Raw genomic sequence first — 26,716 nt, forward strand, 5'->3', positions numbered from 1 at the left:
ATGAAACTCATTATCATCAAGCTGCAGATGTCTCCCAGGGGAGGAGAGTAGAGAAGAGAGGCAGGTGGATAATAGAAATCCCTACAGCCTCGGTGGTATTCTTCTCTTCTCTGTGGCATACCTGCTTCATTTAATGTGAATGTTTTGGTATAATGAAATGCTTCGTCAGTATCACAGCATTTCTACACAGCAGTGCTGCTGCACTTTGGCGCTTTAGTCTTGGCTAGCTGGTCAGGAATACCGATAATGTGTGTCCACAGCAATCATTCAAACGTCCTTACAGCCCAAATGCTGCTTTTTCTCCCAGTTTAGAGACTACATATTCCACTGTGGTGCCACATAGTTTGTGCATGAACGCACAGCTTGGAAGCCGTTCTAATTCTGTTTCACACATATGAGCGTTTGTATTTATCTATCTCCGTCTTTGTGTGCAGGAGGCATAAACCGGGCCGGGGCGGCGGTGCCAACGTTCTTGCGGACCCCTACAATGATTCAGCCCCACCTGGACATGAAACCCTTCCTGCAATTCCCCATGGATACTGCCCCTCCTCCGCACAGCATGAGCCTCTTCCACAACTTCAACACGGTGAGAGTTGGAGACGTGCAGGGCATGGTGATGATATTAACTCTATAATACAGTGATAATTTGATTACTGCCCATGTGTTACATATATTTTCTAATGCTTTAAATTGTCTTTAACATTGTTTAGTCGTGCCGTATTCACATTACAAATGCATGTTGTGTTAGCCAGGCCTCACTACAAGGAAAGAAGGGTATCCCTAAGACTGTATTATTTCATGTAAACACACTCTGTCCCATTCCTTAATTCAAAGCACAGAATGAAAAAGCAGTTCTTCGGCCATCCTTACAGCTGTGTACTTCAAACCCCACAGTTTTTTTTATGTGATATTTATTTCAAAGGAGAGAGATCTTCCTGTTTCCCCAGGCCCTGACTAACATCTTATCATTTAGATTGGTCCGTAGAGACACTTTGCATTTCACCAACTCAGCATAATGTGCCGCCTGTTCCTCCAGACTCCATTAGGGAATGTCAACACATTTCTTGTCAGCAATATGTAAAATCTGTAAACTTTATATGTACTGTATGTGGGGCAATGCTATTCTTGGACCACGTCTGTTATTCTCTGCATGTGTCAGCCTGGTATTTTCGGCTGTGGTTCGCAAAGGTGCGACATAGCAATCCCCTGTTACTAATTGGAAATATCTGGCACGTGCTTTCACTGCGTATAATACAGGGATAGTAACAGGAGTCCAGACCCTGTTAAACACATTTTAACAGTACAGTCATTTCTAATAGCCCTCCACGGGCCATGACATAAGTGGAAGAATTCTCACTGATGTTAAAACTGCAGTGTACCCAGCAGACATGGATTAATAGAGATACTGAAATTACGCAGGCACTTAGTTTCCACTCTTGCGTCTGATAGCGCAGCCCTGAAATCAGTCTTGCTTGCTCTTTATTTCAGTCTGTCTCTAAAACGACTCCCTCTGAACCTCTCCCTCTCCCTCACTCTGTAACATCCCTCTGCTACCCATCCTCCTCATCAGAACGTTAGCTACGTAAAAAGGTCCACAGGGACGCTGTGAATGTTAATAGCTGTTGCTGCTGAAGATTGTGAGCCAGCACTCAATGGTGTTTTACAGCCCTGTGGCCAGGAGATGGGGCCATAGGAGAGGCTTGGAGGACAGTCTGACCTTATAGCTCCACTCCATATTGGCACGTACACATGGGCAGTACTTTCATGCTTTTACTGCATTGCATTAAAAACAATGGATAAATGACTGACCATGATAGTACTGTTGATATTTGACTGAAGGGCAGAGGAGGATGCCTGGAGAGTCGTGCACAGTCAACACAGACAGTTGTTTTATCTGAGGCGTGTATTGAATGCATCTTTGTGCCGTAAAAATGCTAAAATAAAATCAATATCTTTGGTTGCTGCTAGTGAGGGCTCTGCCTTTATGCTGTCCTATGGAGGATGTCAGGGCTCAGGTTTTCCACAGTTTTTTATTCTTTATTTAGTTTACAGGAAGCCCCAGAGTAATAGAGTAAGTGTTTGCAGCTCTGTTTACATTACTGACAATATTTTATGTGTTTTGGGGCTTTTAGGCAGAAGGATGTTTAAACAATCAGAGCATGACTGTTTGGTTCTCATCTATTTCATTCTACTATATGAATAGAGGTTGAACTAAGATTATATCACACTAAAAAGGTACCATTTCCAGTTTATTAGATGCCACCTGGTGCCTTTCTGCACACACACACACACACACACACGCACACACGCACACACACACACACACACACACACACACACACACACACACACACACACACACACACACACACACACACACACTGGGATAAATGTATGATTTGAACACTATGTCAATGGAGCCACAGCATTATAGCAGCAGTAACACTGGGAAATGTCCCTGCAAGAAGATAGCAGCATTTTCTCTTATTAAATGATCTGTGCTGAGTTTGTACAGCCTTAATGAGACTCACATTGAGGGTTATTAGCCTCATAGCAGACAAATGGCCACTCCTAAAGCCATATACAGCTTTAATGGTCAGCTAATGTGATTTGTCCTCTACCTGCCTGTCATGCTCAATGTGCCTCTAGACAGTGCAAGTCTGAGTTATTTATCTGCAGCAGCTGGTCCTGATATAGACGCACCTGCTTGCACCTCCGAGCCGAGATGCATGTCCTGGTGTGGGCTTGCTATGGCTGCAAAGTCAGGAATTTCTAATGAAAGTGTCCAATCATGCAAAGCCGTGTGCAAACTTGTTGAATCTCACCTGCTGTCCCAGCTCCTCTTATCTCTTTTCTCACTCTCCTCCTAAACAACTCTCATTTGGTGTCTTATTGCAGCACTTATATGTCCCCCAAAACAATTGACTGACAAGTCATCACACCTGTTGCCTCTACAAGTTTGATGCTAATCCAAATAGTAATCATTTAGAGTGTGGATTAGGGCTTTATCAGATATTCTGTGCACCAATGGCACCTGGCTACAAGGCATCACATATGTCCTCAAACCACTGTAGCAAGAAACCAGAGAAGAAATATAGTCTGTGTGTGCGTGTGTGGGGGCGGTTGTGTGTGTGTGTGTAGTCATATGCAGTTTGGTAGGGGGTTGATGGGGCAGGCAGAAGCTCTAGAGGCTGATGATGACATTTGGTGTGAACTTGTGGAAGAGGTGGAGAGTCGAGCAAGAGGAGAGTGGGTCACCCAATCCTGGCTACATCTGGACAGATCTTGTATGCATGAAGGGGGGGGGGAGAGAGAGAGAGAGAGAGAGAGAGAGAGAGAGAGAGAGAAAGAGAGAGAGAAGGCGAGGGGAGGAGAGAACTGGAAAGCAAACTTAGGGAAATGCACTACAGGGAAGCGTGAGGCAGAGAGAGAGAGAGAGAGAGAGAGAAAGCAGCTGAGAGGAGAGGAGAAGGAGTCTGATCAAAGGGGACAGGAACTTATTAGGTGATGTGTCAGTGAAAAAAGAGAGTAAGGAAGAGATTTGAGAAAATCCTTACAGCAGACACTTACTTCTTCTCTTGCAGCATTTCAGAGAGAAGCAGAGAGTGTGCCAAAAGGGGAAAAACAAAGAAATCGTAGCTGGCAATGCATCACAAGGAACAAGTGAGGTTTTTTTTCTTAGTGAGTTAGTTTGTATTCAGCATTGACAACCAACCGGGGGGCTGAATGAGTGAGGAAGGTGCACCACACACTCTCAATCTCACCCATGCTGAGGCTCAAACAAACACCTTGGCCAGCAGCACACACACAGGAGGACAAATGCAGCTCCAAGCTTCATCAGACACAGAGGAGAAGAAGGTGAGTGCCTAAATGCTTGGAGTTCCTTTTTTTCACCCAATTGTGTCTTAATCTGGGCACAACTCAAAAGTACTGTAGAATTTAGAGCTTCAAAGGCTGTTTTTTATTTGGCACAGTGCCGACTCGAGTGCAGACTGCCAGAGTGGTCCCACCGAGAGTCACAGAACAGTGCATTCCTCGTTGCTGGTATTCAACCCTTTCAAACATTTTGTTGCTGAGCACTGATCAAACACACTAGAAGAAGAGAGCGTGCAGAAAACAAGGAAAGGATGTAAGACTGAAAAATAAACAGTGGAGAGAAGAGACAATGAAAGAAAAAGACTGTAAAATATTGGAATGTGGTGAATTTAGGTGCATGTCGTTGTGCAGTGCGCTGAGAGATGCTTGGTTGCTCTTTGGTCTGTTTCTCCTCAGATAAAACTCTGTGTAAACAAAGGGCATTTAGGAGTTGGGGTCTTAAGGCCTTCTAGAGCTGTTGATGTTACCGCTGAGTGATGTTTAAGTCAATGGACTGTGTGCTTTACTTCAATCTGTCAGAGCTCTGACCACATTCAAACAGCTCGAACTGACATGTTTCCAAAACTCACTCGGTCTAATTTTATGAATGAATAAAAGCGCAGATTTTAGACATGAAAGGGATTCAAATCATCAACTATTGATGCAGAAAACACAGCAAATTTAAAAGACAATTGTTGATTTTCTCAAAAATTGGTCAAAAGCGGTTTGAGTGAGTTTTGGAAAAACCCTCTTCAGTTACATCACGAGGTTCAGCTCCTATTTCATGAGGTCATGTTTTGGAGAGCAAATGGGTAGGAGGCCATGTGAGCTGCTGTCCAAAAAGGCTTATTGGCAGCTGGGCGGTGTTTTTAACAGCTGAATAGACTGGATGGATCATAGCTGACCCACACTCAGAGTACTGTATGACTGACTGGGGAGAAGCCCATGATTCATGTGTACAGTTACTCCACCGAGCCCTTGTTAAACTTGATGATGGGTTACAGTAATGACACCGGCATACAGTTTTTGACACACAGCTTTTCATTTATGTTTGCTTGTATTATGGGAGTTGGGGTAACATTGGGCAGGAGTTCCAAAATTTTTACAATAAAGTTGAGTAGAATTCATATTCTCTTCAGCTGGCTATTGCGGAGTCACAGCTGAGGTATTTATGCAGTTGCTCAGGTAGTATTCATCAACCAACGTCATTGCTCAATATCCGCCCTCCGCATCGCTCCATTTGAATTCACAGCAGCAGTAGAGCCTCCTTTAGGCTGTTTCTGGGGAGAGAAATAGAGGGAGTCATGGAACGTGGAGTATGGGAAAGAAGCCAAATGAGATAAGAATGTGCAATGTGAGGATGTCCGGCCTGGGCCTCTTTCTCTCCCTCTATTTCTGGGTTCTTTCCCATCTCTCCCTCCCTTTCTCTTTCTTTCCATCCCGGTCCATCTTCCTCTCCCACTCTCTCACTCATTCGCCCCTCCAGATGGTGTGTTTCTGTAATGTCCTGTCACGCTAAATGTCTCGGGCCTCCTCCCCATTTCATTCTCTGTCTGTTTACCCGGTTTCCTTGGAGTTGCCGAGTAACTTGCACCGTGCAGAAATTGCATTTGTAAGTGCTTGAGTTATAAGAATATTTATTTTATGGGCTATTTTGTCTCCGTCACTCCTCAGGCCAGATTCTTGAGCTATTTGAGTTTTAGATGAGACTATGGCTCTGGGTGCAAGATAGCTTCAGGCAAAGTTTGGTAATTTTCCAAATTGCAAGTAGAGATGAGCCAAATTGAGCCATTCACAGTCTGTTGCCCTCTCCAAACCAACAGGCTTGCATCAGACTTGGAGGACTCTCTGGAATATTCCCCAAGTTATGAATTCAAAACAAACAGCATCATATCCATTGTGTTATTCAGGCCAGAACTTTTCTCTCTCTTCATTCCTTTTTTAGTATGCATACAGTGCCACGTCATCTTGTACATTTTGCCCGCTTTAGTTGTAGACATAGTGCCAGAAAATTGTTTGTGGTGGAAATCCTCAGCAGCCATTGACTCCAGAATAAAGCTAAGGTCAATTAACATTGATCACTAGATAAATGCAGCTTCAAACATAGATAAATAATTGGAATGGTGCCCTTTTAGATCAGAACAAGCAGGGTCTTTTGTGTCTGGGACAGAGTTTAAGTGGGCAGCTTAGCTGTCGACCCCATGTAGAGCTCCTAAAGCGAGTAAGTTAAATTTATACGAGGTGCTTAACACCATGTAGATGATGGACGTACCAGCTGAAACAATTAACAAAGGGACAGTATGAACTACAACCTGGTCAGGATCAGAAGCCTGAACTATGGTAGGATGCAACAGGTGTCTCAGTTTTGAATTACGGCATTACGTCGGCAGTTGACCACTGTTTTCTGAACGTAAACACAGACATCCAACAAATATTGAATTGACACTATAAATACACACTTTGTCCACCCATGCGTGTGGTCAGTGTGACTTTTAAATTTAGTCTCTTGGGCAGACAAACTGTGGGCCTCCCCACGCCACACTGACCTTTACCATCCGAGGTAGAGGGCATGGACGGGCCTGTTGACTTGTAGAACTGTGACTTCTGGAGCACAGGACTGTAGTAACAGAGTATGAATTATAGCTCACATGCCTCTCTTTCTTTGTCTCTTCCCTTGTTATTTTCCCTGTCAGATGGATCCAGTGCAGAAGGCTGTGATCAACCACACGTTTGGAGTTCCACTGATCAAGACCAAGCGGCCAGTCATCTCCTGTAACGTCTGCCAGATCCGCTTCAACTCAGAGGTACAGAAATATAGAATAAATCCATTTCTTGGGATGTCTGCATTTCCCAAGTGGCATTAAATATCCCATGTCTTGCTGTTTATATGCATCCATATTTCACCTCATACACCTTGTCTGTAGGAATGTGTTGGAAGGCTTTCTATCCTATTTGCTCTCCAGAGAGCGGGTGTTGACTCAGAGTATGTGGTACATTTGTTTGGGCTGTGTTTTGGCAGTGGCGACCTCGTTGGAATTTAATTTATTTTAACACAGTGCAGAGTTAGTTCTAATAATCACTGCAGCACAAAGACGAGAGAGAGCTGCAGTAGAAGATCTTCAACATGTGGAAATTTAATTTCACTCAAGCATTCCATGAAGTAGGAAGCTATTTAGAAGTTGATTTTTTTCATGCTTTTGTATAATTCTATCAATTAATTTCAACTATATTTTCATCTCTTTGTCCATATGGTGTAGTTTATAATTTGAGTTTAATAGCACATTATACCCCAGGGCAAGATGCATACATGACTGATGATAAATTAAAGAAAACACAAATTATGGAAGTATTTTATGTGTTACCAACCCATTCTTAGTCTTTTCTTCTTGCTGTGGACGAATAGGATAGACACATGACAACATCAGTGCCAAATGTCATGTGTGCAGTGTATAATTTGGCTGTGATGCTCCATATTCAGTGGTGCAGACTTCAGGTCCAGGGCGTACATCTATCCACAATACTCAACATTAAGGAGTGGACCGGTGCTATATATACTCCTCAGGTCTACAATTATGGTTTCCATGTGGTCAGGGAGCTGCAGGGCTGTAATCTTAAGCCTACTCTTTGCAGATTTCTCAGCTGTATATCTTCACAGGCGCAGGAAACAAAGATGTTTATATCATGAAATACTTTGAGCCCCACAGCAAGTGGTTAACAACATGTCCTGATGGAATTGAAATATTTAACTTAATGGTTAAACTGACTTTACTGTATTTTTGTCATCACATCCGCTCTAAAATATAGAAAAAAAACAAGCACGATGTGTGTTGAGCATTTCTGACTGGAAAGCATGTGCATAGTGGAGGGATACATACTGTCAATAGCAGTAGGCGGCACTTTACCTCTCAAAACATCATTTCTGACATTTGTTGTTTTCTGACATAGACCTAATATATTTGGACAGTCTGCCCACGTCATCATCAGATTCCTTATCCTCACAGTGCCATTATATCTGTGTATGTAATGTAATGTAATGTAATATCTATGAATCGTTTGGTAAACTCTAGGTATGACTGGTTTAATCTACATTTTTTTCAATGTCAAGAGAGACTTGGGCAGCATCAAAAAATTGCCACAACAATAAACAGACAAATAAAACAAACTGTGATGTGCATAAGCAGGTATGATTTTCCAAAACGATCAAAAATAAATAAAGAAGAAGAAATGTTGGAGCGTATCTTTTAGGTTTCATGAGAATTTGGTCTCTACTCTGAAGCTCATGTCATGTTTTTTTGTGGACATGTGAAACTGGTAACAGTATGCAGCCTTGTCTTTTCTTCTAGCTCCTGAAAAGATATACACATCACACATATACACACGTTAATCCTCAGGATTATGATATGCAGGACTACACCACCTCTCTGCTGTCATTGTCACTTTCGCTTCCAGTGTAAAGAAGAAAAAAAGCGTACACTGCAGTATACCAGCAATGTCAAACTTGCAGCAGGCTGTGTGTAATTTGTGCTGTCCTACTAAGCATGGCGGAGAAAATGGAGAAAACCTGTCCTCTACATCACCATAGAATGACTCCCCACCCACACTGTTCTTTTACATAATGTCAAGTCAGGATTAATATTTCTAGGTTGGAAATAATACAGCCGGAAACACTTCAAAGAACCCTCTGCTGCATTCCCCACCTAATTTGTCGAGTCTGTGGCTCTGACTTGTGAGAGAACAATCATTTTGCCCTTGATGCTGACATTTCTTAGTTTTCTTCTGCCATTTGTGGGTTGATTGGGTTGTTTGGGTCAAAGAAAGTGATGGGGGCTTACCATGTAAAGTCATGACCATGTATTTGTCTTCAAAGGGATCCAGTTCTGCCTTCCTGCACACACCGTGCTCCCCTCATTTCACGCATCATTTTGCCATCATCCATGCGTCCACATTTGATCTTTCTCTCTCTGCCTGTCTCTCTCTCTCTCTCTCTCTCTCTCTCTCAGCAACCATCTTCCCCTCTTTCTGTCTGTCTCCCTCTCTCATGCTACATTATTTACAGTGTGGAAATGCCTAAAATTGCCTGCCACTACTTATTATAAGATGCATTCGTCAAGGGCATGGATTAGTGTCTGGCTCTGACAGCCCCAGTGCATCTTGGGAAAGTGGGAGTGAGGAGATATGGAGGGGAAGGAGAGGAGAGGAGGAATGATTCAGGGGAGGGTTTGTGCCCCGCTGTCCCTGCGTCGTGTGGTGGTGTGAGGTGTTAAACGGTGGTTTATAATAACCTTGGTGGCGTGCTGCATTAGTGACATCATAGGCTCTGTCGCGCTGCATTGACCAACGTCACAGCTGCTGCAGCTAGACTATTGGCTGATATACATCGCTTATTCCATTCCTCTTCCTCTCTACTACCTCTCTCTCCCCGCTGCCTCCCCTCACACCGTTTCTTGCTTGTTTATTGTCCCAATTTATCTGTCATTATCTTTCACTTTTAACTTCCTCTCTTTTTTTCCCATTTTGTCTCATCTGGAGCTGCAGCTGTAGCTATGCTTCAACATTACGACTTTCCCCTCAGAATGATATGCTGGAAAGCACTTGTTCAGTTTGAACCCTCTACATAATGAAACACAGGCATCACAGGCTGATGTGATGCAGCTTTTCCTGTCACTGAGATTTTTGTCTCTTTTATATCATTCCCAGTCCAGCTCTTAACATCACCTTCCTTTTCTTGTAGTTCCCTGGCTGTGCACCATATCGCCTTCATCTTCCCTTCACGCTCTTTCTCTTCTCTTCATCCAGGATCTAACACTGATGCTCAGCTGCTTGGCAATTTATCCACTTGGCTTGGTGGGAGAGGTTTAGAGAGCCTCTGTGGCGGTTTTCGTCATGCACCACCATGTATTCTTCTATCTCCCCATATTCCTTCTTTTATCTGAGAGATCACTTCTCTGTCAGCAGCCCATCCAACCCACCCACCCTTTGCAGCCACGGCTGTCTCTGCCTTGATCTGCAGGCTTTGCTAAAGCAGCGCCTTAAGACCCATTTGACAGGGTACAGTTACAGAGGGTCTGCTATGTCTAGAGCCCAGTTTGTCATCATGATTTACATGAAACATGTGATCTTCTAAAACTCTTCAGCCAAGGCCCCTGGTTTACCATGCCAGCTCACGTCCCAGATGCCATCAGGCACACACATACAGCTAACATACATAACCAGGCGTACAAACATTACTCAACACCCCCTGCAGTCGGCCAGTCTATCCTCATCACCTCTATCCCTATCCTCAGTCCTGAGCCTGTGGACAGTGTGATGTCCCAAGTTCTCCAAGCCTTTCAGCACCTGTGGCAGCTGTCAGACGCTCTTCAATACTCTCTCCCTGGCAACTAACTGTACCAGCTAGCTCGATAATTACCTTCATCACTCGATCCAAAGATTATTAAGCAATGGGATGTGACACATCTGCTCAGACCAAATACTTGTAGAGACAGCAGGGAGCAATCTGAATCAAGTGCTGCATTGATATAATGTGTCTGTATCAGTAAGGAGCCTATTTGTGATTTTAATTGAGGGACACTTAAACCATGATGGAGGGGAGATAAAGAATGGGCGAACAGATAGCAAATAGGGCTACTTGTACACCCTTCCCTACATGTATGTGACTGTTTATTTGTGTGTGTTATGTTTCACAGTCACTATACTGTGAAGCTGGGTTGCTGGCAGCGACAGCTATAGCAACCCTGCATCTCATACACCATGTTGTTCCAGACGCACATACCTCTGTGCAGACACACAAACATACACAGACTAGAGAAGGACTCCCCTAATGTCCAAGCAATCTCCAGACGAATGAGTAGTTGTTTACTCTCTGAACAAACACATTGGCTAGTAGCTAGCCTTTCATTATGAGATTAGCCACACTAGCTTCTGTAATAGATCTCTGCACCACTTTTTTTTCTTTCTTGCTAGAATGCAGGATGAGCTCCAGTCCCTGAAAACCTCCAGACTCAGTGTCCGCATTGCAATTTATCTATCTATGAGATATTACAGACAGGGTCTTAGCTGCCTGGTTGCATGTTTAAATTGGACAAGAGTCTGAGCCAGTTCAGGGAGCAGCTGAAGGGCGATCACAGTATTTATGTTGTACTAGGAGCCCATGTATGCCAGCCTTCTGCTTATAATGTGTACTTTAATAATGCGTGTGTGTTATAGGAGAGTAGATATTGTGGCATCTCACTGACCCCTAGTTCAACTGCCCTTGGCATGTCAGTCAGCATGGCTGCAGTATTGAAAGCTAGAGCCAAGAACTGTCACGATGTATTATAAGGGCTTAGACTGCAGATGATGTACATTATGTCAAAACTGTGGAGCAGTTATGCCCAAAGTAGACAAATGGGTAATCCAGAGAGAGATGAACTGTTAGACCCAATACACTGCATGTTAATTTATTGTTAATCTTAAAACCTGACATTAAGATGACTAAGGGACAAGGGCGACAGACAGGTCTCGGTCTCGAATATCATCCCTCCATCTTTTTGTTCCCAAGCTTGTTATCCATTTATCCATCCACTGTCAACCTGCCTGCTGTATATAATAATATAAATATATAAAAATAATAAGCTATCATAATGACAAGTGCATGTGTGTGCGGGTGTCACAGTGTGTCTAATCAAGCCTGAAATGTTGTATTCACCTGTTAGCATTGTTGTTCACTTACAACATAAACTGATTATTTTCTTCTCCTATAGAGTCAGGCAGAAGCCCATTACAAAGGAAACCGGCATGCCAGGAGAGTGAAAGGCATCGAGACCTCTAAGAGTCGCCCTCAGGAGGGGGACAAGCCTCAGACTGTACCCCCCACCTCCTCCCCGTCCCCGCCCGGCGCCCCTGGCACTGCCCTAGACACCGAGCCAAACAAAGCGGGTGAGACAGCAGAAAATTATTAAACAGAAATAATAATTTCAATCCATGCGGGGATTTTTGGAGGCTTATCATTTTGTTGGAAAATGGAATGGAAAATGTGCAAGAATAACAAAGGCATCTAATCACAGTGGCTTTGCAGTGTGTTGTTCTTCTTCTTAACATCTCAGCTCTCTGTGTGGTCCAATGCGGTTGCAGCAGAGCTTATGGCCAACACAGTCACACAAGTCTAAGAAACCATTGCACTTACATTTGCATTTACAGTAGTGTCTCACATATTCACTCGCATTCTTTTCAGCTAACTAATTTATGCGAGCACAGACTTAACCAAATATGTAATACTTAATACTTCTTTCTTACTTAGAAAATGCAGCTCAGACAAATTAATAAATGTGCACTGTGTCATAAAAGATACTCTTGCTTCATTAGTTCAGATCACAGGCTTTTTAATTTAATTTAGCACAAAAGTGATGCCTTTGATTGATCTTGTCTGGCCAACAGCTGAGTAGCACAGAGAGGAATAGACTCACCAAACCAAACGTCTTTATGAGTGACAGGTTTATAGAGGCATCATTACACTACCGCACACAAGCCCCTGTATTAGCCCAGTCTAACCACAGCAATGCTTTGTTCAGCTGTGCAATGTTAAAATGGTCTGGGGCCTATCCATTGAGACTGTGAGCAGGTGAGTTGGCATATGGACACAAGGCAGCTTCTTGGCATTTTTTCAAGGATTCCTACTGTGGTGTGTATGTGTTTGTGTGTCTGTGTTTGCAGTGACTTATTTAGAAGTGCAACACTGTTTGCATGAGAGTCAAAATAAACCATGTTGCCTGAGCTCAGGGTGGTGCTAAGACTTATTTTGGAAAATTAAGATGACACCATTGTGGAAGAGTTTGACCAGAATCTAATCCAGCATTTGAAAGGACTGAGACTGCAGCTGATCTGACTTTAATGAAGAGTAATTCACAGTTGGAAGATTCTACCTATTAGTTGGTAAGGACAGAGGGCATGGGTCGAGGAGTTGCAAGCTCTTTCTTTAGCAGTATCTCTTAAGCCCTGACTCTGTTGTCTCAGTCTTACGTTCTCTCTCCCTGACTTTCTCATCTTCCAATTGCTAGCTACACTTCAGAGGCTGGTTGCGGTGGGCCTTTGCCCTTCTCCTTTCAGAGGCAGTGAATAGACCGGCCATGTTTTGGTGACATTTACAAAAGGTGTCTGTAGCTGATTGTTTACCAGACATTTCCACATTATTGATGGGGGTCAAAGAGCAAATAGGAAGAATGAAAAGATGAAACACAGGTCCACTAAAGGTCAAATAGCCACAACATACTAGAGAAAGGACATTAGCAAATCACTTTATCTTTTTAGGCATGAAAATATAATGTAACATTTTCATTAAGCTCATCCCAGAGTAGTAAGAGGGCCAGTCCTTTTCCCTCTCCTTTCCAATGGGAGATCTGACATCAGCTCCAGGCCTGTCGCCATTAGTGAGAATTCCCGGGGAAAGCTCCAAAAGCATGAGGAGCCAAAAAAAACCTGCCATGACCGACATCTGAAAGTAGCAACATGTGAAAGAATGCCTTTTTCCATCCAAGCCTCTTTCTCGTGACCCTGGAACCTTGTCTCTTCCTGGTCTGCCTGCATGTTGGCTTGCTTGTGAGTGTGTGACTGTTTGTTTGGATGCATTTCCTCAATGTGATCCTGTCCCCCTGCTTTACAGTAGGGGAACAGATCTCAGGCAGCTGTGCATGGCCTCAAGTGGGAAAGCAGCGTCTGGAGGACGGACACTGGGGTTTGGCTTGAGGACATTTACATGGGTCACTACAGGGCAGTAACTCTGAAACTGACACATAAGCTGTATGCATAATGCATGCAAAGACATATACACACATACACACACATTGTGTGCAAGCACTTGCAAGTGCACAGATGGAAGGTCGAGGTGAAGATTTCCCATAGTGCAAATCTCCCACAACACAGACGCATTTGTTGTTGATGTTGAGTAATTTTCCTGTGAATGGTCTGTTCGTTGATCTGGGATTTAATGGAACAGCACTTGTGAGACAATCAGCTATGATACAGTCGAAGTACAGGATAGCTTTGGTATGCCGACTTTATAAAGCATTACTTCTCATTAAAGTATCAAACGCAGTCAGCAGTGATGCCTTTAATCAGGACACACTGAGACCTTGCTGAAGGCTAAAACAGGGAAAGTCATGAGTTTTATAGCCCTCAAAGGGGTTTGATGTCAAAGTTGCCCCCAAAGAGGAGGCCCTTGGCTTTGGGGAATTTGGCTTGGTGAGCTGAAGGTTTGGCTGAGAGACAGCTGTTGACTTCCTCCCTCCCTCCTTCCTTTCCTCTTTATCCCTCTTTATCCCTCTGCTGTCCGACACTCCCACTCTAATGAAGGGCCCTGTTAAAACCACACTGATATTATGGCACTCTTTATTCCATACAAACACTCGCAAGCGCACACACACCCAAGGTCAATTAAACAAATGACTTTCATGTGAGGGCTTGGGTTGCATGGCTATGAGGTGACTATCATATCCAGTTACACAGAGCCGATATCCTTTTCAAGCTCTGTCACAATATGTTGTTTGTCTTGGAGACTTCAGGGAATTCACCAGTTAACTTTTTTTCTTGGAAGTGAGCTATTTGATTAAATCAAGCTAAAATAATCAACACAAGCCTCTAAAAGACGTGTGTGTGTGTGTGTGTGTGTGTGTGTGTGTGTGTGTGTGTGTGTGTGTGTGTGTGTGTGTGTGTGTTTGTGTGACTCAGAGTTCGGATGCAGGCCAGACTGGGAAAAGGCACCCAACTGCATTATGAATGAGCCTCGGCTCTCGTCAGGCCAGCATTGAGTTTCTTAGCTCGTTAATCATTAAGAATGGGCACACACACACACACACACACACACACACACACACACACACACACACACACACACACACACACACACACACACACACACACACACACACACACACACACACACACACACACACACACACACACACACACAGAACATACCTACCTGCAAACTATCTTACCCACACAGTCAATATGCTCTCCTGGGTTAAACCTCCTAAAAATAGCAGGAACAGTATCTCACAATACTCAAACACTCATGCAAGCCTCTGTTTCCTTAGTTTAAATTGCAACACATTTGAAATAAACTAAATGTATCTTATCACTGCACAATGTCCACATACACCCAGTATCGATTAGGGCAGTAACGCTGTTTTTCTGCCTCCAACTTTACATTTTATATCACAACAAAGAGCTTCATTGTCAGGTTCCCGACTCAACGGGATCTCTTACATTATTTGTACAACAAAGAACATTTGATTACATGAGCACTCCTTATTATACTGCTTTTCACACTAATTCCGCAATCTGATTTTTTTTAGATTTCTAAGAAGTTAGCGCAGGGGCAATTTCACACTATCAGCATGAACTTTTACTCCTGCAGCAAACAGCGGAAGTGGTTTGGTCTGAATTTGGCTTAGTTTGTATTGAATTTCACGGCTTTATCAACAAAACCTCTCCCCATGGAGTGCATACTATACATAGCTATAATTTCCTGAGGTGGATTAAGGCAATACAGACACACCAGACTATAGTGTAAAGCATCTGGACTGAGTTATCTCCCTCTGCTGACCTCTCCCAGTGAATAGTGCCTTCTTCTGTTTGGCTATGAGGCCCGCTAGCAGGGAAGAAGGTCAGATAACTGCCTTATCAATGTTTAATTAGGCTTAAAGCATATCCCTAGTTTCTGGGGATTCAAATAACTCTGACAGTGGGATTCCCAGTGCAAATAAAAATAGCAATTTGTCCCAGCTACTCAGAGAGAAAAGCAAATCTAGAATTCATCTTTCATGCTTTGCATTTTAGTCAGTAAACAGGACAGAAAAATACTTTGCTGCTCGGTGAGATTTGTAATTTGGAGTTGCTGAATTAATGTGCAGGCCCTGAGGGGTTAACCCCAAGCTGAACTTGGTCAAAGGATGATGAATGTAGAAGAACTTCACTGTGGTATGAGGTAAAACAGTGACTGGATGTGATGGTTTGGTAAGGCAGACCTCCAGGCCATCATGGATCATGAAATCCTTCGTTACTATTTGGCCAACCATCTCCATCCCTCCCCACTTGATTTTAACTCAGACCACATGTTATGGCCGCTGTGGATTCTGAGTTTGTTTCTCTACATTGTAATAAAATCATGTGCATGCATACATACGTGCCTGTGTGTGGCCGAAATTCATCAACATCAATGGAGAGAACGATCAGCTTCTCTTTAATTTTGCCTTCCTGCACTTACGTAGGTACATGCTCTGCAATCAAGTTAACCAGCTCAGGCAGCGATGTGGCAAAGTAAACACATTATGAGTCACAAACCTTTCCAAAGATCACTTACCCTCACACTGCACCTGGTTTATGGACTCCTAAATGTCCTTTACAGTCAGACTAAGACTTATTCCATTTGTTTGAAGCTCTCTGTGCAGCCAGTAACTTTGCAGCTGGAAACTTCCAATATGGAATAAGGGAGCGTTTTCACCTTGAATAGCAGTGGAATGGAAAGCACTCACAATGGCATCTTCAGTGGAAATGATGCAATGGAGTAACCAGAGCATGTAAACATAGCACAGATGATCATATAGTCACTTAAGACTCACAGGGTGGGACAAACACATAAATATATCACAACCCCTCTGGACTCTGCCATGTGACAAAATGTCAAACCACATGGTATCCTTGAACGGACATTTAAGTCAATATTTGTTTTATTCCTAGAAATACTCCATGTTATCCCTTTAATACCATAATCCAGGGGGTTTCCATTGGTTGTCCTCTATGCTACAGTACATCCTGTGGAGTTTGGAGAAGGGCCTGCTGGTCCCCTCTGAACACCCAACCCAAATTTAGGGGGTCTTTTTTCAGTCAACACCCATTGCTTAGAGAGCACTGAAGGTATTGTGCATGGGAGTGGCTGACCAGAAACATGTGTCTGGCACTGTATGTATAAGCATGTTCCATGATTAAAAAAAAGAAAGAGTAGCCATCATGCAATCAAACACATGCAACAGTAAGAAATGAAAACTACAAAGAGCAGGCAGAAGGAGAGTGAGCAGAGAGCGAGGAGAGCTCACTTAATGGCAGAGCAAGTGCTATTTTGTTTGAAACCCAGCCAAAAACAACAACAGGTGTGTTGGAAAGAGTCAAAACGTTCACAAGCTGTGGTATAAGTTTTTACTATTTCTCCCTTTGGAAATATTTTAATAAGATGAGACCACATCAGTGAAAGAATTGCTTGAAAACTTTAAAACATCTAAAACATATTAAACCCGTACCCATGCCTTGACACATATGGGACATGCATGTTTTTCCCCTCTGATCCACTTTATATGTAACATTAATTAAAAGGACCTTTTAACAGTTTTGTCCTATATACAGTATAGGAAATATAAAACACTTCCGTCTGTAAATGGTTTATGTTGGTTTGTCTGATCTACGTAGCAGACCGTGGCTTCCACTTTCAGCTGGGTGTGGTTAAAGATGTGGCTTAACATAGCAGAGAATGTATGTCACTGGGACTTGCTTCACCGCTGAGTTTAAAGACAATGAAGTCAATAGTAAAACACTTTATTGTCTGAGTTATGTGCTTTTTGGATCACAAAATCAGTTCTTTGATTTTTCACTGCACTGCATTTGACATTTATTCTATTTCTTATTTCTGTTTCTCTCTTTGTTTTTTTGCAGATGAAACACAGACTCTATCACAATTAAACGGGTCCCTGCTGGCCCCGGGGCCCCTTCCCCCTCTTACCACCCCGCCTACCCCACCCCTGGACTCTCCTATGCCCTCGGTGTGCCCCCTCCTGCCCACCCCGACTCCTCTCCTGAACCCCCCTTCTTCATCCTCCCCAGGCTGCGGCTTTAACAGCGCCAGCTCAGAGCAGCCTGGATCTGGACCCCCTGTTTCGGGAGCCGCCGGCACCACAGCGTCCAGCCCGTCCAATCAGGAGACGGAGGAGGACAAGGCCAAGAAGCTGCTGTACTGCTCACTTTGCAAGGTGGCTGTCAATTCCCTGTCACAGCTGGAGGCCCACAACAAAGGTGGGTTAATCTGTGAGTTCTGATATGATGAAATTGCTGTAGTGCTTCTGGACTTTCCAGAAGTTCCCTGGCAATCAAACTGTGTGGAATTAACTGTGACTTTCTTGGATCAGCCAGTTGATGAAATATGAATTTCTGGGGGGTGTAACTTTCTCCGTAGTATTTCAAGCTATGGTAGAATTCTTCTCTGTTTACTCAAAGCACACTGCAGCTGCTGTTGTTGTTGCTGGAAACAAAATGTGTCACATTCTGGGCAAGAGGAATTTTGGCAAGAATGATCCCTGTAGCAACTTCATATATTCTAAAATGGAATTTAAAAATACTGTTAAAGTGCAAAAGAATACAAGAAGACATTAATAGACTCAGAGAAAAATCCAAAACTGATTAATTAAAGAGAATAGACTCATTGAAATCCCTGTTTTAGTTCACAACTTCAAACGTTTAACAGCTTTGAAATGATGTGGTATATTTACATTATTTTTAAACAACATTTGCGCCATAAAGAATATCACATGTTGTGCTGAAAATTTAGTATAAAAAAAACAATACTTGCAGTTACATTCCCTCTTAAATTATATTCATACGTTTTATAGGTCAGTTTTAAGTTTTACAATCCTTAAGAAATAATTGCTGGCTGTCAAGTGCACCAGGGATTTCTGCAATTGCTGCGTATATATTAATAGAAGTATGATTTTTATTTTCAAAAGGCAATTACAGTTGTTAAAATAGGTGTCTAGAACAATGGAGTCTTTTTTTTCTGGCTGACCTTACTGTAAGTGCTACCATCTCAGTTAATGACCTGGCTGCGCCACAGCAGAGGGTACTGATCAGCAGATAACTGATCTGTTTGACACTGTCTGGCTCGACCTATGTAACAGAGCACTGATCTACTGGTATCACGAACTCTGTCAAAGTTCCTCACCTGTGTGTGTGTGTGTGTGTGTGTGTGTGTGTGTGTGTGTGTGTGTGTGTGTGTGTGTGTGTGTGTGTGTGTGTGTGTGTGTGTGTGTGTGTGCGTGTGTGTTTGCCGTGCTCTCTCATGCAGCACTCTGCTTACACACCCTACTTTATTCTCCAACACAGATGACGTGATTATTTAAAAGAAAACTGTGCCTCACTCAAACTTTCATGATTTGTCTTGTCACTTGAAGCAAGCAGCATAAAAGCTGTTCCCCATAGCCAGAAGCCTTCCACTTGAAAAAGTTGCAGAGGAGGATGGTTAAGGCGGGTTACCACTGCATGAGGGAATAAAATAAAATTATGTTTTGTGGAGTTCACCACAATACCAGCTTCAACATTCTGTCAGACAACTTTCACTCCAGACAACACATTTGCCAAATACCCCAGAGGTGCCCACTGTTTAAATCCGTCTTATCGCTCTCTATGACCTCAATTCCTCTGAGCACAGTTTGTGACTGCTGACCTCCACTACATATTATTGATACACTCTACACTCTCCTAAACATAAGAAAAACTACAGACATTGAGGGACTGACCCCAGTGAAACTGTATCCCATTTGCCTTGAGTAATGGTCGATGCAGCCAGCTCATCCAAACATGAAAGCAGACAAGAAATACCTCTTAAGGTTGGATGAAGTATTGATCAATAAAATTGCAATCACATCAACCATTATGGTTAGAGTAACCTCTGCAAGGCTTTTGCAGTTCAGGCTTTATCTAGCGTTGATTAATTGTCAGTCCAACAACACAGCCATAAATGTGTGTTACTCTACATCTGTCTGCCAGCATGTTTACGATGTACATCTACATTTAAGTATAAAAATAGATCACACACACTGTAAACTTAAGCTTCTAAACATGACCTGGGGACACAGCCTGCTATCAGCCAGCTGGCTCCAAAATTCAAACCCTGAATGACAATTGAGTTGAAGCAGTTTGAACAATCTGGAAACAATCACCCTCAGTCATTCTCAAAGAATGAGCATGAGAATGAACAGCAGAAAAGCCAAAAAATGATGTGTTTGTGATGTTATTTTCTGTCAACCCATTGCCTATTTTTGTGTTTTCCAATGTGCCTTGTATGCTTGTTTGTTGGCTTACACAATGAGTCAACTGTACAAAGGCAAAAAGTCCACTGGGCCATCCACTATCAGACCAAAATAGAACGAATGCAAAAACAGACAGCCCAAGAGCACATTTTCTGGCTACGAGCAAAATCTGTCATTCCAGCCCCTCCTCCCCAGTGGAGCCTACAGCCTCCATGTTAGCCCCCTAGTCAAACCACCCGACCATTTCTCTCTCTTCTGTAACTTTAACTCTCTTCAAAGGGATTTTGGAGAGTGACTCAAAGTGTGAGCCAAAGATAGTGGGATGGATTACTTTGTGAGTAGAGAGGCATAGGGGTCGATGGGGGGGCAAGACAAAAAAAAATTCAGCCAAAACAACATTTGTGATTATTTAATGAGAAAGTATTCTGGCACACTCTTTGCAGACCACTTGAAAGGGAAAGTAATGTGCAAGAGCGCCTCTCTGTTTGACGTCTCCTTTTTAAAGGCGGCCCCCTTGAGTTGGATATAATAATTGGTTCAAATTATGAAAACACTGCATATAGAAATTCTTCATGTAAATGTATTAAACATGCATCAGCTTTGAATCTCTTGTAAATTCCTTTTATGGGCAGGTGGACATCTTTTATTGAACATCTGAAAGAATTTCTTCTTTGATTTGCTGAATATATTTGCTAGTTTTTTTCATGTTGGAATCATGATTGGATTAATAGCAGGGCGTTGGGTGGACTCTGGGACAGGTCAGAGTTTACATGTAACTATGTATTGCTTGGTATTGCCAAGAGACACATCTGTTGTGTTTTAAATGTAACTGTTATGTGTCCAATGTTACACTCCCATCTGCAATGAAACAAGTTATGTTTTGATTTCTCAGCAGTATGAATGAAGTGTTCGACAGCATGGACCTCATTCAGAATCCAGTATCCAGTATGACAAGAGACAGAGCTGCAGCTTTCATATATCTTCAGACAAGCCTGCTTCTCATAATAACTCGGCCTTAAATTTTCAAATTTTGACATTTACAGTCAAAATTATTGATCCCGACAGTAAGGGTTCAGTAGTCCTGAGCTGTTATTGATTTTGGCACAAGTGGTAATACAATTCACTACGCTGCACACTGCTTGAATGTATCTTACCCACTCCACTGATCAAACAATATCAACCGTTCGCTGTAGTATTAACATCAGAGAGGGCTTTGAGTTCATCTTCCAACTGCACAGCTGTTTGACTGCAGCCCTCTAGTGGGCAAAACGTACCACTACAACTTTATACAGCAACATGCTCTGTATGATGTGCATATGTGGTACATTATTGGAGACTCAAGCCACTGGTAAAAAAAAATGTCTTTCATACCCTGATATTTGTCACTGTCACATATCTCAATCACTGTTATGAGTTACAGAAAAAGGCTGTCCATACTCATTTTACTACAGACAGGTGGTCATTTGTTATACATAATGATGCATCTCCACTGTATTATTTCATTCTATTCTATTAGCTTCTAAGTATGTAATTTCATCTTGGCTTATGGCGTTGCTGACCTGTTTTTTGTTTGCGTGTGTGTTTCTGTCTGTCTGCCTGCAGGTACCAAACACAAAACTATACTGGAGGCACGTAGCGGGCTGGGCCCCATCAAGGCGTATCCTCGCCTGGGCCCCAAGCCCATTGGAGAGCAGGGAGGGGGGCCAGTGGACCCCAACACTCAGGAACGAACCTTCCACTGTGAGATCTGCAATGTGCGGGTCAACTCTGAACTGCAACTCAAACAGGTAGGAGGAAGAAATTATGCATGTATTTTTATCCAATGATGTTATGAATGAATTGGATTTAACATTTAGAATTAGAATACTTACATACAATATACGTTTATGAAGTCATAAGATTACTTTTTCATACAACAAGCATTTTGTGAGAGTCTGTTGATTCCACTCTTGATAGTTAAATATGGCAATTGGCAAATATTTCCACTTAGGGAAACTGTGAATAAGTTGTGTTTCTGTGTTCCTTTCTTTCAGCACATATCAAGTCGAAGGCACCGGGACGGCATGGCGGGCAAGCCTAACCCCTCCTCAGCCGACACAAGAAGCACAGGGGAGCTGATCTGACGGTAACATTTCAAGTTTCACTGTTGAATTCTGAATCCTCTTGTGTGACACAGTCATCAAACCTGAGATCCAAAGATCAGATAGACAGTGATAATCTAGAACATGAGGTCTGTAAGTCCCTGGAGTGGTTAGAGCGAGTTTATTTGATCCTTACAAAAGCCGCCAGTTGTTCTGATTCAGGCTGGGTCCTCTTCTGAAATTTTTTAACTCAATTGGGCTAAAACCTCTGCATTATGATAGATCATAAGTCACAAGAGGAATGTCTATATCTGTTTCCCCTCCATGTGTTGACCTTCTGGAACCAATCGTTTTATGCTCCCTCTCTCTCTCTCTCTCTCTCTCTCTCTCTCTCTCTCTCTCTCTCTCTCTCTCTCGTCCTGTGTCTCTGTGTGCACCCCTTTCTGTTAGCAGTCTTCATTCTCCTTCTCCAAGGATCTTACCAAATGTCTGGGTGCGGGGCTCTTGCCCAGCCCCTTGGCTGTTGCTGCAGCAATGGCTGCTGCAGCTTCCTCGAACCAGCTGGCTCTGCGTGCAGCAGCTCCTGCGCACCACCCGCACCACCCGCACCACCCACACCATCACCTATTGCAAGGCCCTCCTCTCAGCCACGCCATCCTGAGACCTGCCCCCGGCCCCATCCGCACCACCCACGGGCCAATCCTTTTCTCCCCTTACTGACACACCACCCTCTGACTTCGGCCAGTCAGGAGCAGCCACTCCAAAAGCACACTGTGAAGATACAAACATGATCAACAAACAGCAATTGATAGGGGAAAAAATCTAACCATTTAAATACTGAACTGCAAGGAGAAATGCAAGGGAAAGGAGCAGCAGGAAGGAGTGGATATGTCTTTCTTCCCTTTACCTGAAACTCTCCCTCCATTTTAAAGACTTCTTAATGATCTGCAGATGGAATGAGCAGAGGAGTGACTTTTTATTATGCATTGAACTTCCTTGTTCATCTCTCACCTCCCCTGGTCCCTCTCCCTTGCACTGTGGCCCTGTCATGGCCGCCTCGATAGCGACAAAAAAAACACATGAACATCTTTCAAGAAACATTAAAACGCACATAGTGTTATATAATTATTCTGGGCCAGGTTGTTTTTCTCCTGACATCACGGCTCAACGTGTCGTTTCATCCTATGCACCTCAAAAACAAAGACAATAATGTTATGTCAGTAGGGTAGCTGCTTCAATCGGTCTTTGCTTTTTGCGCCACATGTAGCTGTGGCGGCCTCAGCGGTACTGTACATGTCCCCTTCAGCGCCGGAGGCGACAATCCTTCAGTTTGTGACACTAGGTCCTCACTAGATACAACATGACGTGGGCTGACTGGCAGGTGGTACGGCATCTGAACATGTCTGATGGTGGGGGGGTTAAAGAGAGCAGAAAAGTGACTGTGGGGGATTGCACTCTGCTGTCATTTCCTGAGACTGTGAGGTGAGAGGAGGGTTGGAAAGGGTGAGTGGATGAATTGACTCCAGGCAGCATGCAGACACACACAAAGGCCCAAACGAATCTGTGTTTTAAAATAGACTGCACCAACGGGCACATCTGCCAACCTCCATATCAGTCAGAGATTGGTCTCACTAAAGGGGAAAGAGGATGTGAGAAACAGCAGAAATTGCACATACTGTACTGCTGTATATGATACATGATCCCTATCTTTAGCTAAGATTGTGTTTGATGGCAAAAATCTGTTATTTTACTTACAGTAATGAAAATTACTGGAGAGCATAGTTCATATATACTTGGTCAGACATCTTAAGCCATCAAAAAGAAAGTGATCGACATCCTAACAACTCCCTGGACCTTATTTGCAGGCTGATTCACTGTGTAGGTGGGGAGGTTGACTTAGGTGCGACCCTGTGTACTGATGTATTTATGTTGTTTCTGCATGCTGCCTCTCAATAAGATCGTGCAGGGTCAGGCTTCTGCATCATTGGGTAGAACTCTTCCATTGCTGCCCTAATCTCCTCCTCAACTCCCCCATCTACAAAGGTTCATATGAGTGTATAGCACAGGGCACATCAACACTGGCAAACATAATGCTCAAAGAGAACAAATTAAAGAGAGGAAGATGAAAGCCAAATACATTCTTGGAGAAATGATCTTGAGCTGGAGTGACAACCGAGCCAGAAGCCCGGCAAGGCCGCCAAGGGCAAGGAGCCAAGACGTCAAGCTCAAGGCATCGACCGATAGTTTCCGTCTCACAAATGAAAGCCATGAAACGCACCATGATTTGTTTTCTTTTACAAAGACTTGTGAGCACTTTGTTTTGTTTGGTTTGGATTTTTGGTTTGCATCTATATCACACATGAAGAAGAGCAAAATAGGAGACACAATAAAAATATTTTTTTAGGTAGGAAATGTTAATAACTGCATCCATGAAGAAATAAGAAGATGGGTGGAATTATTGGATGGTGTTGACTCAGACAGACTGGCATTCAAGCAGACCGACTGAACTTATCGGGGAGCCACAAAAGTTTGCTAAGCAGCCGCAGACCTATCTTGCTCGACAGCTTGAAAACTTTCACCCTTTTCTGAACGAGATGTACACTGTGCCGTTTCATTGAGAAGCAATGAGCTCTAATGTCTTACCTATGTCTGAATATTGCAATGCAATGAGCAATTTTTATCAGAGTGACTTGTTATCATTGTAACATGTTGTGACATGTTGTCTGGAGTCATGTGTAAACTGGGAGCATGATAGCTGACAGACCTTTCAGTTCTTCCATGAGGAGTAGGCTTCAAATACTGGCAGGGATTAAGAGAAAGATAGAGGTGTAGCTGGGTTTAGGGACCGCCCTTCATATTAAAGGGCCTTTTTACGATGGTAATCTCTGCTTGGGGAACAGGGTACAACACCAGGTATCAAGGGATTATAGCTAGAGTTGTTCAACAGGCTTCTTTTTTTTTTTTTTTTTGGACTTACATTATTTTTTTTTCTTTCTGTGTGTGTGAGAAATGTGTTTAAGTGAAAATCCTGAGGAACAATATTAATGCCATTACAGAAGAAGCTGGCTTGGTGTCAGCTCCCACCGTTGTGCTCTTTTTGTTGCTGAACGAAACCTTCTTTACATAGTTCACTTAGTGAGTAGATACTATTCCAGGATCCGTGCTCCTTCCTGTTGGTGTGTGTACCATGTATTTTAGTGTGTTTTGGGACCTGCTCTCTCCCTACTTCCCACCAATCACAGACAGAAGCAACCCGGAGATATAAAGTGGCCTAACACAATAATGGAGACAGAAACCTGCACGTTTGATTTCAGAAGATTGATCAATTATTTTGGATTCTAGAATCTTGATCAATGACCTAATCAAAGTAGTGTAGTGATCTTGTCCCTTGTAGGTCGGTCAAGTAGCAGCACCACAGAAATGTTCATACTGTGGTAATTCCCACTCCCCAATCATCCTCATGATTCACATATGGGAAATAAATGTTAGTTGCCTATTTTCTGGGCAGGTATTTCATGTTAGCTGTGTTTAGGCTAATAGCCTTAGCCTTATTCTGCCCTCAGCCTCTCTCGGCGCAGAGGGAGAGAGAGAGATGGAGAGGCTATGGTGTAATTTTGTCTTGCCAATAAAGTTATTTTTGAATTTCATTGTCAGAGGGGACAAAGAGTTTGTATGGCGAATTGTAGCAATACCTGACTCATTCTGGCTACTCTTGTTTATTGCAATAAGAAAATTAAACAATAAATGTGTATGTGAGTAAAACATTATAAATGTAATTTAAATGAAAAAGAAACTTTATGGTAAAAAAGTATTGGTATCAAGAGAACCATGGTGGGAATAAAAAGTAAATGTCAATAAATCATTAAATGAAACAAAGGTCTTCTGAGTTTTTATGAATCAATCATTGTGTGGTCCACAAACACTTCCATCAACTGTCATAACTCATGAAGAAAAATACTATACATTATATTTTACAGTATCTGTAATGCATGTACCTTCAGGATATCTTAGTTTATCACAGTACTAGTACATCTCACTACATTTATGTTTTAAGAGAAAATCCACCCTAAAACAGATTGTTGTGTTAGTTTGATTGTTTTGGATTGTAAAGTTCATTGCATCAAGCAAACAAATAAACAAACAAAACAAAACAGATACAAAAGAAAAAAGATATTACATCATTAGGACAGAATTATTGCATTCAATCTATTGACAGGAAATAACTGACTCATAGATTTTCTTTAAGAATAAAATAGTTAAATTCTGTAAATGCAGGGTTTCCAGCTATGAATCACAAAATACTACTCCCAATTAGATCGTGATTGCCATAAAGAAAGGGTTTCTCTATTATAAACTTTCCATGGAAAAGCTCCAAGATGTGTCCCATTATGAATTCAACTCAACAATACAATATTGTCTCTGTGCCTTTCAAACTAAAGACTACTGTTACAAACCATAGTAACATCACTGTATTAATATCAGAAAATTGCTTACAAAGTTAAATCGGAGGGGTCACCAAATGATTAATGGGAAAGTATAGAAAATAAATTTGGGTCCGATACTTGTTTTAATGAAAGTATTCCTCTATGTCTTTAAAAAGGTAAGCCCGGCTTTTCAAACAAACCACAGAGAAGCTCTGATTGTATTGGGCACAGCTGCACAAAACAACTCAATGACACAAAAACTGAACATTATAAGCAACACAAAATTAGCCATTATGGCAAAACAGTTTTC

At 42.6% G+C, this 26,716-nt stretch overlaps 1 protein-coding gene across 1 annotated transcript; it reads left to right on the top strand.

Annotated features, from left to right (window-relative positions):
- The first annotated feature begins 472 nt into the window (after window positions 1–472).
- znf385a (zinc finger protein 385A) lies at window positions 473–25,837 on the top strand. The gene is given in 8 exon segments (XM_054609201.1): window positions 473–586; window positions 6,549–6,659; window positions 11,598–11,772; window positions 17,536–17,892; window positions 21,504–21,688; window positions 21,935–21,983; window positions 21,986–22,026; window positions 22,436–25,837. Coding segments are annotated over 8 exon segments (1,284 nt in total). The 5' UTR covers window positions 473–487; the 3' UTR covers window positions 22,703–25,837.
- Window positions 25,838–26,716: the final 879 nt, after the last annotated feature.

Source organism: Anoplopoma fimbria, chromosome 12, assembly GCF_027596085.1.
Source record: "Anoplopoma fimbria isolate UVic2021 breed Golden Eagle Sablefish chromosome 12, Afim_UVic_2022, whole genome shotgun sequence".
NCBI classification, from domain to species: Eukaryota; Metazoa; Chordata; class Actinopteri; order Perciformes; family Anoplopomatidae; genus Anoplopoma; species Anoplopoma fimbria.